A 16,450-nucleotide genomic window follows, 5' to 3' on the forward strand; every position below is an offset into this window, starting at 1 on the left:
CATGAGGAGCAATGCCACAATCACAGAAAATAAAGCAGTGATTGCACACAGAGACAGGACCCTTGGGCGCTGGAACTGGAGAGCTGCTGCCTGCTATTCGGTCTGACTGCAGGGCATGTAACGTTCTGAACTGGTGAGCAGGAACCTGGATCTATCAGCACAAATTCACCCAAGGTTGGGATTGTCATGCAGCAGTCTCCAGAAAGCTGGTACCACGTGGCAGAGATCACAAGCAGCCTGCGACATCAGCCTGCTGCAGGAACAGCATGGGCAGCCAACACAGCCCGGCTTACTGACCACACATGGCAGCGTTAATCCAAGCACACACAACCACACCACACTCGCCACTAGCCCAACTCCCCAGTTGCTTCAAATCACACCCAAATGAGTTGAGAGGCTGGGGGTGAGGGGAAGGTGGTGGAGTGGACAGGTGGAAAAAACACCTGTCAGAACATGAGGAGGACCTTGACAAATAAGAGAACTGCTCCTTGTTTTCTTGGGCTACAATGACTTAAGCATCACCACTGAAGTTGTCAGTCTCTGAAAAGGAGCTAAGGCTCTCAAATAAAAAGGAGAATTTACAAGCAGATGTGCCAAGCACTATCACTAGATCAGAAGCCACAAATAATGCTGGAGTTTTGCTTAAAATGCTGGAGAAGATGAGGCCTCTTGTTCTCAGCTCTGCAGCAGACTCCTTTGCAATGAACTTCACTGTGCTCTCTCCACCCCTTTACCACCTGGGAAGTAACTTCCCTATTGAATAAGGATGCTGGGAAGTTCACTACAAAGTGTCTCAGGTTTTCCCAATATACAGCATTATCAAACTGGAAAGCCCTACTTGACATTCTTGCTGGGACCACAGCTCCAGCCAAAGGCACGGAGGAAGGGAAAGATGGTGTTACCTGTGTGTAAGCAAATGAGAAGTTAGACCTGAAGAGCCACAAAGACAAAAAGAAGAAAAAAGCACCTTCCACCTCACTCAACAGCTTAGTGCTCCCTTAAAAAACCCATGTTACATTGCATACAGCTGGGACGCACAAGCAGAAACAGAAGAACTGAACAAGCACTGAAAAGTTATATCAGCGGGTTAATTTTCAGAAATTTACTCCACTGAAATGCACACAGACTTATCACAAAACAAATGGAACTCCGTTGTATTTCAACAATAGGTTTATTTTAAGAAACATAACATGACATTAAGTAAAAATGCAAAATTGTGCAATTATGGCAAAATGTTTAAAAATCCACACATTTGCCCTCATAGGACTACAGTACTTCTTACTAACATACCTGAGCACTGAATGTTGGATGCCACTTCTAAACAGCCTCACGAACAGGGAGCTCTTCCATTTCTTGTAGAACATACACACACTGCATGTCTGGTGCACCAAAACGGCTTTTAGTTATTCTAAGTTTTACCGATGGAATCAAGTGGAAATTACAAAATATTTCCTTCTAAAGTAACTAATATTTTGGAAAAAGAGATTTACACTCACGTAAGTCCTTACGATGCTAGAAATTCATTTAATAAAGGGAAATAAACAAATGCAGAAAAAATAGCAAGTGGGGAAAATGTACAGATTGCTGTTTAAATATTATCAGTACCTTTGGTGCAATTATTTATTTTGTTTTTTTTTGTTTTTGTGCTGTGCAAGTTTACTTAAGCCCGACTCTAAAGCAAAACTTCACCAGGAATCTGATTTTCAGCAAAACGTAGAAGCATTTTAGAATTGGCAACATGTCACAGCTACATTACTGTCTCAACAAACTCCTCATGCACAAGATTTAGTATATTCTACTCCCACGGCAACTTCCAGGATTTAGCTTTTCAATACATTACAGCCTTGGATCACACCCTCAGTTTGAATGGTTAAACAGAATGGAGATCTTCGTACTTTAGTGCAGATAAACAAAATTAACAAACCTACTGCAGAATTAACCACAGTGTATTGTACTTCTATACATCACATGACCAGTCAGTTGCTAACTCAATTCTATTTCATAGTTTCAAGTAATATATTGAAATTTGTTCTACTAAATAAATATAGAAGATTGTCAAAAAGCAGCAAGAAATCTTGTAAATGTTCAACCAAGCTAAAAAAAAAAAAAGAAAAAAAAAAGGAAAAAAGTTACATAACACTTTGCAAAAAAGAAGAAATTGTTTCACACACAAATGCAACACTGTTAGGGAGGGTGCTTCAGAAAGCTTGCAGCTAGAGGCCTACAACAGCGCAAAGAGAGCTAGCCAAGGACTAAGCCTAATTTTAAAAATGAAATTAGCTGTACTTGAAAAAACCCTCTTAATCTTGGCTATGGATCTATATAAAACAGTATCCAGAAGAAAACTAAACAAACAACACACCTCAACACTGCTGGAAAATGCAGTCAACTTCAACTTTACTTCAGAAAAAACTTCAGGCGCTCGCATTTGAAAGAAGCGGTTTGGTGAGTCTCCGGAAGATGAGGTATGTAATGCAAAGAGGCTGCTTTTTTTTTTGTCATTTCACAGTTTTTTGTTTGTTTTTGCCTTTTAAACATTTTGTGCAAGAATTAAGTAATAGAACCAGGCAAGTGTTTTTGTGTATTAGAAAGATTCCATCTGGGAACAGTAAGACTACATAGTAAACAAACATTATCCAAATCCTCAGCCATGCCAGGGGGATAAACAATGAGCTAAATATTTGGCTCACTGAAATATCAGCTGTTAAGCCAGATAATGGTAAGTAAGCACTTACAGCCAGCAATGGCCACTGCTCTTTCAAGTTAACTGGTTTACTTGGGTCAATTTGAGAAAATAGGGAAGAGTGAGATAACACACACACAGCTCTGCAAAAAACAGAGCTGTAAGAAATTAAACCTGTTGAATTACAGCTGATACACGGTTTAGGATTCACTTCTTCCCTTTTCAATCCAGTTTTCACTATTGAAGTAGAGGCTGAACTTTGAACTTATTTACTTCTTAAAAATGAGCTAAATGTTAAATACATAGAGAGAAGTTTTGCAATATATTGGATCCCTATTCTGTATTTGCATTTAAGATTATTTAATCCATGGACACATTGTTAATTTTGCTTTAATATACTCGATAATGAAGACAGCTCAGTAGTGCAAATTTTCACATTATAGATCAGAATGAAATAGAAGATATTTGAGAGTTTGATTGCGGGGAGAAAAGAAGAACAACTTGTAAAGTTAAGCCACGCCTTTCCAAATTACTGGAGCACATGCCGACTCAGCACATAGCACTGTATTTTAGCGGAGAGAGAATAAACACCCTACACAAACAAAAAAACAAACCACAACAACACCACAACCAAAAACCCCACGACTATTTTATTAAGGCCAAATCCTGTCACCATTCTGTGCAAGAACATCACTGCAGTAAAAATGTTATGTTAAAAAAGACAATATGATGACAGGACAGGGCCTGAAAAGAGACACACACGCCATGAAAAATAACAGGCTGTCTTAAACAGTAGCATAAGACCAGCCCATTTCAGACAAACAAGTAGTAAAAATGTACTAGCACCATCAACTTTTGGGTTAAAGCCCTTTATGGGATGGAAAAAAGGTTTTAAGCAGTGTTAAAAAGAAGTTTTTACAGCACTACATCTAAGTGGCAGAAAACAGGTGTTGGAGTTTTCCCCCCACTATCATTCATCTCAAATTTAACAAAATTCCACAGACAGGACATGGTACAGTAATGTGAACAAGCCTCTGTCCGGGGCAAATGTATTCCATGTTTCAATTCCGACTTGAGTTTTTCCTCCCAAATTGTAGTGCACAAACAAACATCACAAACATCTTAGCAGACTTCAAAAACAGTACAGAAAAAAGATCATTATGAATCAGGATCTACCATTCCTCTATGTACTTTCAATCTAAAATTAAAACAAACAAACGAAAAAACCCACAACTTAGTGATATTGCCTCAAATTTTACCCGTATTAAAAAAAAAAAAGAAAGCAAAAAAAAAAACCAGAAGTCACTTCAAGACATCTTTGACATCCTTAGCTATTAACGCTAGATTTTCTTTCACTGTAGTGCATAGTTATCCTGGCTCTTCCACCTAATTTGCTCTTACCACAAAAACACCCCTCTAGTATGACATGATTACGTGTTACCAGAAAAAAAAAATGCTGATAATTGCACTTTGTAACCTCCTTCTCATTTCCCAGGAAAATATCAGTAAATATGAAACTGAACCAGTAATTCCCTCCCCAGACTGCAACCTTTAAAGAGCACCCATCCTCATATACAAAAAACTGTCTGTTTCAGCTTACAATAAATACTGACAGAATTTCTTTGTTTTCTTTTAAGACATGTTTTCTCTAGCATCAGATTACCACTGAAATCACTAAGGCCTGTTACTGAAAAAAACAAAAATTAAATAACTTTCTGAAGACACTGCGGATACAATTTAGCAACAACACATTCAAAATGCCGGCCCAAATCCCAGAGCCTATCTGGAGTCTCATATACTTTTTGCCACTGGTCAGTAACCTCATCATACTGGTAGAGCGAATTTTTCCTGCTGGTTCTGAAAACATGTTCTTCAACAGTGACTTGAGTAGCTCTGACAAACAGATGGAGTTTGTTTTTGAGGAGTACGAGTTTTATATACGGATTAATGGACTGATCACATGGAAAGTCTTTTTTTCGAGTCCACTTATTTTGTTCAATGTCATAGGCCTCTACGGTAAACATACGTTGATGGTTTCCACAGGTTCCAGCTATGTAGTAGATGGAGTCATTGTATACAGTTGCCAAGCCTTGGATTCTAGGCACAGTCATTGGGGTCAAAAATCCCCAGTAATCCTTCTGAGGATCATAGCAGAGAAAAAATTCCCCTGAAAAGAGAGAGGAAAAATAAAACATAACTTATGCTTCATCTCCAAAACAACAATTCTGCAGCAACTAAGCTTTCAGGTATGTTCTTCCACAGACAGAAATGGTCTAACAATTTTTAAAAGCCTTGATCCCAAAGCAAAAAAAACCTATCACCATTGCCTGCTTTCCTACAAGTGTATCACAAAAGTATTAAAAGCATGATTAAAAACTACAAGTTTCTATTCCAGCTGAAGTAGAGGGGATTTGAAACATATCTGAAATACAATGTTTTACATATTTCCTAGCTATCCTTTACTACTTCTAGACCACGCTTCAAAATCTGGGACCAAACATTTCAAATATCTGAAGTATTTGTTTTGTTCTTTAACATCTTCACAACATGTCATCTACGGACTGTGGAGTCTCAGAATTCAGTGCTAGAAAGTTGTTGGATCTGAGCAAATAATTGTGTCTTGTACTACACAGCGATTTTGAAGCTATTTGTATCACGTGGCTGGGTTACATATTTAGGATGATTTGTTTAAAAGGAAGCCAGGTGAATACTTGCTACTGATTCGTCATTAGTTTTGTGATTAGGTTATAAAACACCTCTTCTGTGGACTGCACAAAGTACTGTCTACAGAATTTAGGTAACAAAAGCTCAGATGACTGAAAGCTCATGCTTTGCAAACTTGAAAAAAAGGACACGGATAAAGAACACCTTGTCTTTTGTAAAGCCAAAGGAGAAAGGCCTAACATTTGCTAAATATTAGCATAATTTAAATAATGTATAATTTCACACAGCTTTTTAGAGATTTTAACCAAGCTGCTGTGTAACTGAACACCTCAAGTTTAACAAAGAATACAGAAATAATAAAGTAAATTGAGTGGAACGTAGCTGAAGAGATTAAGTCTTACAGATAATACATCTTTTGATCACTCACTTGTGTTCCACAGTGTAATCTCCTGTGACTGACACTTGCATTTCATTGGCATTTTAACACTCTCATCAATTCCTATTGACTACTTCAAATTTATGAGCTTTCTCTAGAAAAATTATTGAAAGTTACCTTTTTGTACCACTTCAGTGCAATTCAATCAAAGTTTTATCTAACACACTCAAATAGAAAAGTTGCCCTAATTCCACATAACACAACTATTTATAATTTGCTCGCTTATTTACGCGAGCATCGAGTTGTCATTTAAACCACTGAAGCACAGAATTAGTGCAGCTAAAATTTGTAAACAGGATGCATTCTTATTCTATAGGTTATAATATCCACTTTTTAGCAGTTCTAAGAAATATTTAAAGAATGAGCAAATACCCTACCAAGTTAATATTCCTTTTTAACCATCTAGAGCAGATAACTGACCCAATAGAAGGGACAGACTGCAAAAACTTGCCAGTGTAACAGAATTATTTAAAGCCACAACCAGAGTCAAACCTGACACAGAAACAATGAAAGAAAACTCTGCAAATCATGCACATGCCCACCAACCTTACCAAGCAGAAGGCAGGCAAAGTCACAAAATCAGATTGATTTCTTCAGTAAATAACAACAACATTACAGTATTCTCTGGTCCAGCTTTGTATACGGAGTGACCCAAACAGGGTATGGATCTAAGACCCCAACTTCTGCAGGTGTTTATAGAGGTCACCCTCGGCAAAACATAACCAAGACACCTCCTTCTCCTTTCTTTACATTTCTTGGGACTCTTACTACAGCCTTATAGATCAGTCTCAGCACTTTTAAGTGCAGACTACTATATGGCTCATGCAGACACACATTTTTATATAAGATCTCCATAAATAAAATAAAGAATAAATTATTTGACCCATTCCCATAACAATCCTTTTTATTCATTTAAGAATCAATATCTAATACACTAATCAGTCTGATCATTTACTAGAAGAAAAGATGTAACGGCAGTACTATAATTACTAACCAAAGAAACAAAGTTAACTAGAAAGCAATAAATCTAAATCATCTTTCTTTGTTACCAGGATGACTTCAAAAAGCAGGTTAGGGCAGGGAACAAAGACCTATAGTGGTTAACTTACAAGTAACCAAGAACACAGACAACAAGAATCTTCACAGGTTTAGCTAAATAAAACGCAAAGTGCTTTTTGCATATGACAATTTCTTTTCTTTAACATCAGTACATTTCACCCAGATGAGGAAGATTTAATAAAGAATTTCCATAGTAAAATTTAATACTATGTTGTTGACTTAGAACACCACCAAACCTGCCATTTGTACAGTAACTCAATACTACAACATAGTGACACATTCCCAGGGCAGGAGAACTCAAGTTGCACCAGGGTCAGTTTAGATTGGATATAAGGAAAAAATTCTTCACAGAAGGGTTTGTCAGGCATTGGAACAGGCTGCCCAGGGAAGTGGTAGAGTCACCATCCCTGGAGGGATTTAAAAGGCATTTAGATGACGTTCTTAGGGACATGGTTTAGTACTAGAGTTAGGTTGTTTGGACTCAATAATCCTGAGGGTCTCTTCCAACTGAAATGGTTCTGTGATTCTAACTGAAGCAGCAACCTCACTCTTCCTCACCCACCATTCTCTCTAGCTTTCCTCCCACCTGTTGCCCCAGGGCACTCTTTAAATGTCCAGGAAACTCAGTTTTTTTAAGGTGCTTAAGGGAGAGTAGGCAGTCAGCTAGAACAATCCCCACTTCCAGGAAAACACCATGTAGTCAGTCAAACCACCTTACCCTGTAAAACATAGATGTTATCCTTATATTCCACAGCACTATGAAACTCCATTGCTACCGGCATCGGACAGACAGCTGTCCAACAGTTCTCTCGGCTGTCATAACACTCCACAGACTTGAGTGAGTTTCGTCCATCTCCTTCATAAACGCGACCACCTATTGCATACAGTTTACCACAGCAATGAACCAATTTGCAGCCTATTCTGGCTCGCAACAAAGGAGCTTTCGGAATCCACCTATTGCCAGAGTGATCATACATCCAAAAATCACTCTCTGCTCTGTGGTCAATGGAGACCTCGCTGCTGCTTGGTCTGTAACCACCCGCAATATAAATATCATTATCAGGAGATACAAGAATTCCAACCTCTCTCAAGTCATTTGGTGGCTTGCATAGTTTAAACACTCTCCCTGTGACCGAATCTAAACAAGGCACTGTTTGCTTCTTTCCTGAGTGTTTGTGGGCAGCATCAAAGCATATGATCATTTCAGAAGCGGTCATTCCAAGCCGTTGTGTATAGCCATTGGCACTATGTTGTCCCTTTTGTACACAGCTTTTGGCCATAGCCTGTGCAAACATGGGAGGGATTTTCTCTAAAAATGTCTCTTCCAACAGAGGCATACGGATGCATTTGGCAAATATTTCCGGAAGGTGCACTTCTCTCTTATTTTGTTCATGCTCAAACCACCTTATAATGCTGTCATAAACATGTTCTTCTTTGTCTACGTTTAAATCATCACTGTCGAGTATACTTATCAGTTGGTCTTTTCTCAACTGAAGAAATTCTTGCTCTTTGGTGACACTCAGAAACTTTTTACGAATGTAGTCTTGCGATCTGTCTTTGAGTTCTTGATGACCATAGTGATCAGCAAAGATAAACACCCCAATGGAGTTCTGTGGGTCCAAATGACTGATCATATATTTAGCACACTGGTCTTGTATGGAAGGGATCTGGAAGATACTAGCTGCAGTGAACAAAGCTTGAACATTGGCCTCTGTCAGCATTACTCTGGAGGTATATGCATAGTTCAATACTAAATGCATTGACTCTGCTTCAACACCAACGATTCGGACTTCTTTCTGGGTACTCTCTGTAAGGCCGCTAGTGAACATAGATCTACAAAAGAAAAATATTTAGCAGTTTATTTGTAATTACCTTCTAACTACAGGTATAATAAAATTATATTGTACAACTAATCCAAATGTGTTTGCCCTTGTATCAGCACAAATATATTTCTCATTGATGTTACACTGCCCTGTTTGGGTACCTAAATTTAAGACCAGTTCTAGACTTACTGAAACGAAAGTGGCAAGCTGGAATTTCTTGCTTAATTATCTCATTAACCCCTTATTAAGATCCACACAGTTTACAAACAAAGCTCTTGACATAACCAAGTCTTTGCACTCTACTTTCAACACATTATTTCATATGCATATTCTAGCATGCTGGAATATATAACTTTAAAAGGAAACAAGAAATTTAACCATGCTGTCACTGTATCCAAGATGCCCTCATACTGGAAACATTTGTTTGTTTGTTTTTTAATAATGTTGCATTTTCTCCAATTAAACTCTCCTTTGATAAACAGACACTGATTAATGCATTTATCTTAAGAAAACAATCTTTACTTACTAGGTGCGCTATACTATCGATAACTACAAGGATTATTAGTATAGGTGTGGGGTTTTTTATTTCTTTTAATGAAAATAAGTTATAATTCTAATTTTGATCGCCACTAGAACAATGGACTATTGTACCTGAAATAAGGACTGATTGCAGCAAGAACATTCCTATGACAGGAGAATGTTTTCCCATGATCCACCTCCACTACAATGTCTGTCAATTGTCCTTCATCATACATGGTTTTAAGCTGTTGAAGAATACTACAGGCATGGAAGGGGTCCATTCCACTGCTGACTGTGTTTGAAGAAGGAATTCCGTTCAGTGTTTGTGAAAACTTACTTGGCTCTACAAAGCAAAATTGGAACTGTTTAACACAAAGCAATAAACAACTCACTCCTGACCTCCCCCCCCCAAGCCCGCAAAATCCATGTGCATACAGAACTAGCACAAATGAATATTCCACCCTTCCTCACTGTCACCATCCACCAACAGCAAGCCTAACAGTTTCAAGGGTGAGTAAATATAGAAAGACAAAGATACCACATTTTTTTCCTTTTCCCAATGGACATGTAGGTTACTATTAACCTGTAAAATTATATCCATTAATATTACAGAAAAAAATAATATCAATAGTTCGTGTTTTTTACATACTCCATGGGAGGGGAGAAATGAAGAATCACAAAGCTTACTGACTTATAAAAAGGGAAAAAACAAAGAAAGCAGAAGAATAAAATAAGCCCCAAACACACATCACCATTACGCAAGTCCCTATGTACGTACTTAACTTTACACTGAAAGAAGAACTGGTTACTGACTTACACAAGTGATGGTTCATAGCATAGACTCATGAAAAACCAAGCATACAGTAAACATGTTGGGCAACAAACATGAATTCACATAAGCTTGTACATACAACCACATGTTCTTATTTACAAATAAAATACAAATACCGATTAAAATTACTCAGGTACGAAGGAGCTCACACACCACTGTGAAAACATATGAAGTGGAGCATATGCTTCCAAGGAACATGATATGAAGTAAATCCCACAGTGAAAATTGAGCAATATCTGTTTCGTAATAGCAGCAAAATTTTTACGCAACAACAAGAAAGGAGAGCTCAAAAGAAAAACATTAGGTGGTAAGAGCTGCAAATCAGGTAAAGCTACTGACTGCAACAGAGAATGCTTCCAACAAATTTTGGGCAACGAGGATAGCAAACAACAATGCTGATGATGAATAAGACATTTAAATTCTAACTCTCAGTGATATACAGCAGTTACAGTTTCTGTCACTCAGAATTCAGACACAGCTTTGAACACAGTCACAATTAAACCGGGAGGGATCTGCTGTTGGACACACATTTCCCATGGCAGGCTTGGGGCCAAATACTGTCTGTGTCTCTTCAAAGTACTGCTAGGAAACATCTTCAAAACAGGGTGGTTTATTTTGGGGGTTTTTTGTTTGTTTGTTGTTTTTTTCAAATACAATAGTGACTACTGAAAGGTAAGATCTACAACAGGGGACTCTACCACAGTCAATGAACTCCAACTAACCAATCATTAGGGAAAGCGAGAATTTGTACTTGTACTTGTTTAGAAACAATGCTAATCACTAGTGAGCAAATTTCAAGTAAATAATACTCTGCTAGATTGGCTCCAAAGCTTCCTAAGCAGCAAATCTTCGATGTAAAAGAAAACTTTGATGCAGCTGCCGGTGCAGAAAAGTTTCATTTACTTTCCAATAGTGAAAAAAATGCAAAATAGTTGTTTTCTGACCATACCAGTCACTTGGGCAATGAGCACATGTAATCAAGGCAGCTTTCAATGCTGGAATAGATACTCATCCCTGTATTCCAGTTTTTCTGTTTCATCCTTGACACTATGCACATTACAGCTCTCACCCCATAAAACCTTCCCAGTCACTTTCATCACCTTCATTTTCTCACTCCTACACTAAGCATCTTTTTCCTCTACTAATATTCCTCTCACTTGCACCTCTCAATTTGAACTCTGTTCCTCCCAGACATCTCCCAAAGTTCTCTCCACGTTAATTTCTCAGACACCCCTCCCTTCACCACTCCCCACATATCCAGCTTCACAGGAGCCTTTCATCACGGACAATACCGCTCCTCCTTCACAAAGACCACAGTACGGGGGTGCCCCTCAAAAGGAAACCCTCCTTCCACCCTCACAAAGCACAGTACCACCGCATGGTATTGCTCTCTCCCTCCCCATTTACAGGCCCTCACCCAGGCGTCCTTCTGCCTCACACCCCTGACCCTCCTCCCTCAAACACTCTGCTGTCATCTTCCCCACCTAGAAGGGACAGCCCACACCACAGGCCCCTCATCCAAGCAGCCCTGCCCCACTGAGCCTCCAAGAGCCCATCCACCCACCCCAGGGCCCACCACAGACACCCCTCAGCCCAGGGACACCAAGCACCCTTCCCTCACATGGTGCTCCCTACGGACACCCCCCGCGGAGCACCCTCCCCGACACCCCTCAGCAGAGAAGCCCCAACACCCCCCGCTACGAGCCCCTCACGGAGACACCCCTCAGCGCACAGGCCCCGACACCCCTCAGCAGCGCCTTGTCCCGGGCGCCCCACCCCACAGGCCGCTCCCCGGTTCAGCCCGTCCCCCCGCCTCGCTGGCCCGGCCGCACCGACCTCCTAACGCTGCCATTCTCGGGGCCCCGCTCCGGCAGCGGGAGAGGGGGGCGGCCCGAAAGGAAATGTCACCGGCACGGCTTCCCCTGCGCCGCTTCCTCTCCGCTCCGCGCTTACTCCCGCGGAAGCCAACCCCGCTCCGCGCACCCACCAACCTGGGCCGCACCGATTGGCCGCCTCCCCCGCGGGCTGCCGGGAAATGTAGTGCAGGAGCCCGCAGGCGCCCCGCCCCTGGCGCGCAGGGCATGCTGGGAGCTGTAGTTCCTCCCGGGCGAGCCGCCTGGGAGTTGTAGTTTCCAGGAGGCGGCAGGGCCGGCGGGTTCTGCCCGTTGCGTAGCAACCAGGAGGCGGGCGCCTCAGGGGGAGCGGCCATTTTGAGGCCCTCAGGCAGGGGCTGGTGAGAGGCGCTCAGCACCTTGGCTCACGCTGCTCCCCTTTCCAGCACAAACAGCTTCTCCGTATAAATAAATCTGTTCCAATTTCTTTCTCAGGCCTTGCACTGCCTCTCTCCGGTCCTCACTAGCCTGCACCTCCTGGAGCAAACCTCCTGAAGGGGGTCAGGGGGACACCCAGGAGCCGGCTGACCAGCAGGATGGGCAGAGCAGCCACCACAGCCATAGCTGGAAAACACGCAGACAAGGGGGAAAAAAAAATATGCCTGCTGTCATCCTCTTGCTGCAGGGACATGGTCAGGGGCAGGGCAGTATCTGGATGTGAAATCCAGACTTTTGCAAGGCTGAATTGACTTTTTATGAAAAACATATAATAAGCTACTTAGTCTGAAGGCTCATCGTGCCAGGAGTCTTTTTTCCTCCTGTGCCTGCACCCCCAGCACAGTGTGGCCAGCCAGCCCAGCCGTGCCAACCCTGCACAGAGAGCAGCTGAATGACTCCAGCAGACAAGCAACCATTTTGTTGCCAATGACCTTTAATATCACAAAGCACGTTTTTCTCCATCCTGGAGATCAAGTGGCTGATAGTCACCGGCTTTTCCAGTTTTCTGCAGCAACTGGCCACTGGTTTCATTCCTGGTAACTGAGTCATTATCAGAAGTTTGCTGTGGAAGACCTTTTTTTTTTTCCTTTGCGAAATGCAGTTAATGAAAGGATTAAATACTGGAAGCATTCAGAAGTCCAGTATATTTTTCTGGTTTTAATCAACATACAGTCAATACAGCTTTTAGCTGTGACATTTGTTTTATTAAAAAAAAAAAATGCAGACAAAAAATGAATTTAAATAAGATTTTAAAAATGTATTTGTGTTAAACTCTTTGAAATAAAGTAGCATGGGTATATTACCAATGCTGTAAAGCAGATGAATTTAAAGGCGAGAATAGTACCACTCAGTGCCACCTGACTGCTGCTGCTGTGGTTTTGCTTTCACTTGCAAAGCAGAGCTCGTCCCTGCTTTAGCAATTACCAATGGTGTCCGGGCTGCTGTCGATAATAACGCTGCACAACACAGGCGCGATAGGGACCCTGATGAAGGAGGTGTAAAAGAAAATAGAACTTCACGTCCGCAAATCGATTCTGCAGTTTTCCAATTTCCCCCTTCAGCAGTGGCACGGCCTGTGAAATTGTCCCCAGAAATATAAAACGAAGGGAAGGAAAATACCTCCACTCTTACCTTTTAGCAAATGACATTGCCTGATACAGTTCATTTCCTTCAGTGTGGACACTTAGGCCGGGCTGGATTAGTGTTCAAAATGCAGAAGCGAAACGAAGAATGTTTTTTAGTATAGATAATGCATTGAAGCGGTACTTGGGAGCACAAGCTTTTCTTTTAATAGCTTGCCTTTGTAAGGTTTTTGGTGAAGCAAATAAATTGCCATACAAACACATTTAAATATTTTTTTTAAGAGGCATTGACATCAGCACTTTTCCTTAGCCTGAAGTCTTTCTCAAGTGTAAACTGCCACCATCCACTCACCTCTCTGGAAAGCTTCATTAGCACTCCCCAGCACTCAAGATGTAGCACAGCGTTGTGCTCCCGTGGAGGTCCAGGAATCAGGCTTTTTCACCCAGCTCTGCATATTATTTGCTGGATCTCTCAGGGGCTAAACGAAAAGCGTGTTGCCTGTGCAAGTTGCTCTGGAATCTGTGGCAGTCGCCTAGCGTGTTAAAGCTAGGTGGTATAGATGGCATTTGCATTGCACACAAATAGCGGAATCGGTTCTTTCAGAAATTACAGGATGCTTAGTGAATTCCAGCTCCCTTTCCTTCTGCTGCACCCTTTTCTTTCTTCTGTCATTGTTTTGCCTCAAAAGCAATGCTGGCCCAGTGTTTGAATGTAGAACTACAAGTCACAAAATTGGGTTCTTGGCCTGATGCTTACACTAATTTACTGCATGCTGTCAATCAAATAATTTGATTTCATTGATTTTGCCCTCCCAGGAGACAATGAGGAGCTGTGAAGCTCTTAGAGATATATTGATATAAAATCCTCATCAATATTAGAGTATTTTTTGGTAGCATGTTTTTTTGGTTTGGTTGGGGGTGGGAGGGTTGATGCTTGTTTTAGGGTGGTATTTTGTGTGTGTGGTTTTTGTTTTGGGTTTGCTTGTGGGCTTGTTTTTTGGTTTGGTTTTGTTTGTTTTTGTTTTATTGTTTGTGGGCTTTTTTTTGTTTTTTATTCTTCTGGCCAGCAATGCACTGAAAGTGGTGATACCGCTTTAAGATTTTGCAAGAATCCAAAATGTCCTGGTTACTGAAGGGCTGGGATGCTCTCACTTATGCTTTCATTTCACACCTATTTTATCACTCCTGCAGATACAATTTGAAAACATACAGCTGAAAACACTTGATGGAGAAAGGGGTTTTGTCCATTGGATATTCCAAAGGTTCAAAACCAAAAATGAAATAATGTCGACCAAGAAGGAACACAGAGTCCACGTCTGTCTTTTGTAAGTGATTAGAAACATTGCCCCCCCTCATGAACTCAGAACTGGCACTGCTTGTTCTGGGATTCTTGCCTTCAAAATAAAGAATGTCTTTGTCATGAACCTGAGCAAGAAAAGAGGGGAAGAAAAGGTTTCAGGAGAAACTAGGCAAATTACACACTTTTTCAGATTTGAGAACTTAGGAAACACCAGGGAAAAAAAAAAAGTTTGAACAAACAAGCTGTTGAAAAATGTTTTGCTTCTTCATTAGAACTAGAGAACAAGTTAATTAGGAAACTGTGGTTCATCTACCTTCAAATATAGGGACCAAGAAAGCACCATATCTTCGGCAAATTGTTAGTTTGGATCATGTGGTAGGGAACTACCCAAACCACCTCCGGTGCTCTTGCTGCACAAGAGATGATGCACAGAGCTCTTCTGGAGAATCCAGCTCTTGCTACACAGCATTGGGCAAGACTTTTCACGTGTACTTGTGACAACAAAATGAAGATAATAAATGCAACCGGACCAGAATAAGGGTTGGCTCAAGCAGCTTTGAAAGGGAAAAATTTTTGAGAAGTGTAGGGCATCATGAAATGAAGGGCCAACCTACCCCTCCCCACGCACACTCCACACGGTCCAAACAAAGGAAAGTACAGTTTGTAGAAGCTTGGCAAGACTTTTCAATTTTTCACAACAACTTTTTTGAATGGTCACTTTTTTCATTAATCTCCTGGATTTAAAAAAATAAAAAAAAAAAAAATTAAAAAAAATTTATTTCCATCAAAATTGTTTAACTATGAAATTTAAATACTATTAAAGAAAACCTTAGTATTATTTGCCATCTACCAAATATGTCTCAATTACTAATATTTACCCTTCTTTAGTTATTTGTGTTAATTTGCACTGTGAATCTGTGAAAAGTAACACAGCTGATAGAACTGCACTCTGAAAACAGCTCATATTTTAATTGGAAACACCTTGATATTCACTGTGGAGCAACCTAACCTTGGAAAACAATCTTTCACCAGTTTGCCTTTAATGCATAAAACACCGCTCATTTTCTGCAATTCTGTCACCAAGGGGCACATTAATTTAGTCTCACAATAATACATCGATACATTGATTGAGGCAGAGGTTTTTTGTTTAGCAGCTCCCAGAAATCATACATTTCTTGCAGAATCTTTAAAAAGACACTTCTTGCTGCAGTTTAAGTAGGGGGAATTGCAGATCATTAGGGGAAGTTGCCCTTCAAAGCCAATCAATCCTGCCATACCGCGCACAGCGGGCGTTACAGCGGAATAGAGGGAAGACTGGCAGGGGGCAATTAATGGGGCAGATATCAAAGCGCCTTTTCTGATTACCCCATACCGCACAGTGGATTTGGCCTTGCTGAGACAGGATGGTAGAAACAAGAACCCTGATGAGATATGGCTCTGCTAATGTCAAGAAGTGCCACTTCTGAGCAGCAGGAACAACTTTATTGAAAGCGGCTGTTGTTTTGGAGGACATGTGTGCACACACGGACATGGTTCCTCCTCCCAAAGCGTTTAACCTTTCTCTTGAGGCTGACTGAAATCACACAGCTAATCCCTCCTTAATCTCAGAATGACAGGCTCTACTGTTTTCAAGCATGTCCCAAAAATCTGGGTGACTGGCGTTGTTTAGGTGACGTGACAGTGATGTATTCTGCAGCAGTCACTTTAGAACAAAATACCCAT

The 16,450-nt window shown here is 40.8% G+C and overlaps 1 protein-coding gene across 1 annotated transcript; it reads right to left on the minus strand.

The window, feature by feature from the left end:
• Positions 1–1,158: 1,158 nt before the first annotated feature.
• KBTBD8 (kelch repeat and BTB domain containing 8) lies at positions 1,159–11,987 on the minus strand. Its single transcript, XM_080350642.1, has 4 exons — positions 11,853–11,987; positions 9,317–9,527; positions 7,561–8,675; positions 1,159–4,850 (listed from the first exon to the last, which is right to left on the minus strand). Exons 1-4 carry the CDS (start codon positions 11,866–11,868, stop codon positions 4,387–4,389), a joined length of 1,806 nt encoding a protein of 601 aa, XP_080206768.1. The 5' UTR covers positions 11,869–11,987; the 3' UTR covers positions 1,159–4,386.
• Positions 11,988–16,450: the final 4,463 nt, after the last annotated feature.

This window comes from Nesoenas mayeri (assembly GCF_963082525.1).
Source record: "Nesoenas mayeri genome assembly, chromosome: 10".
NCBI lineage: Eukaryota > Metazoa > Chordata > Aves > Columbiformes > Columbidae > Nesoenas > Nesoenas mayeri.

Excerpts from the sequence above, each read along its gene's own strand:
- KBTBD8 (XM_080350642.1), bottom strand. Across the intron at positions 8,676-9,316 it reads GCAATCAGTCCTTATTTCAG|ATCTATGTTCACTAGCGGCC; the intron begins GTACAATAGTCC and ends TTTCTTTTGTAG. Across the intron at positions 4,851-7,560 it reads TAACATCTATGTTTTACAGG|GGGAATTTTTTCTCTGCTAT; the intron begins GTAAGGTGGTTT and ends CTCTCTTTTCAG.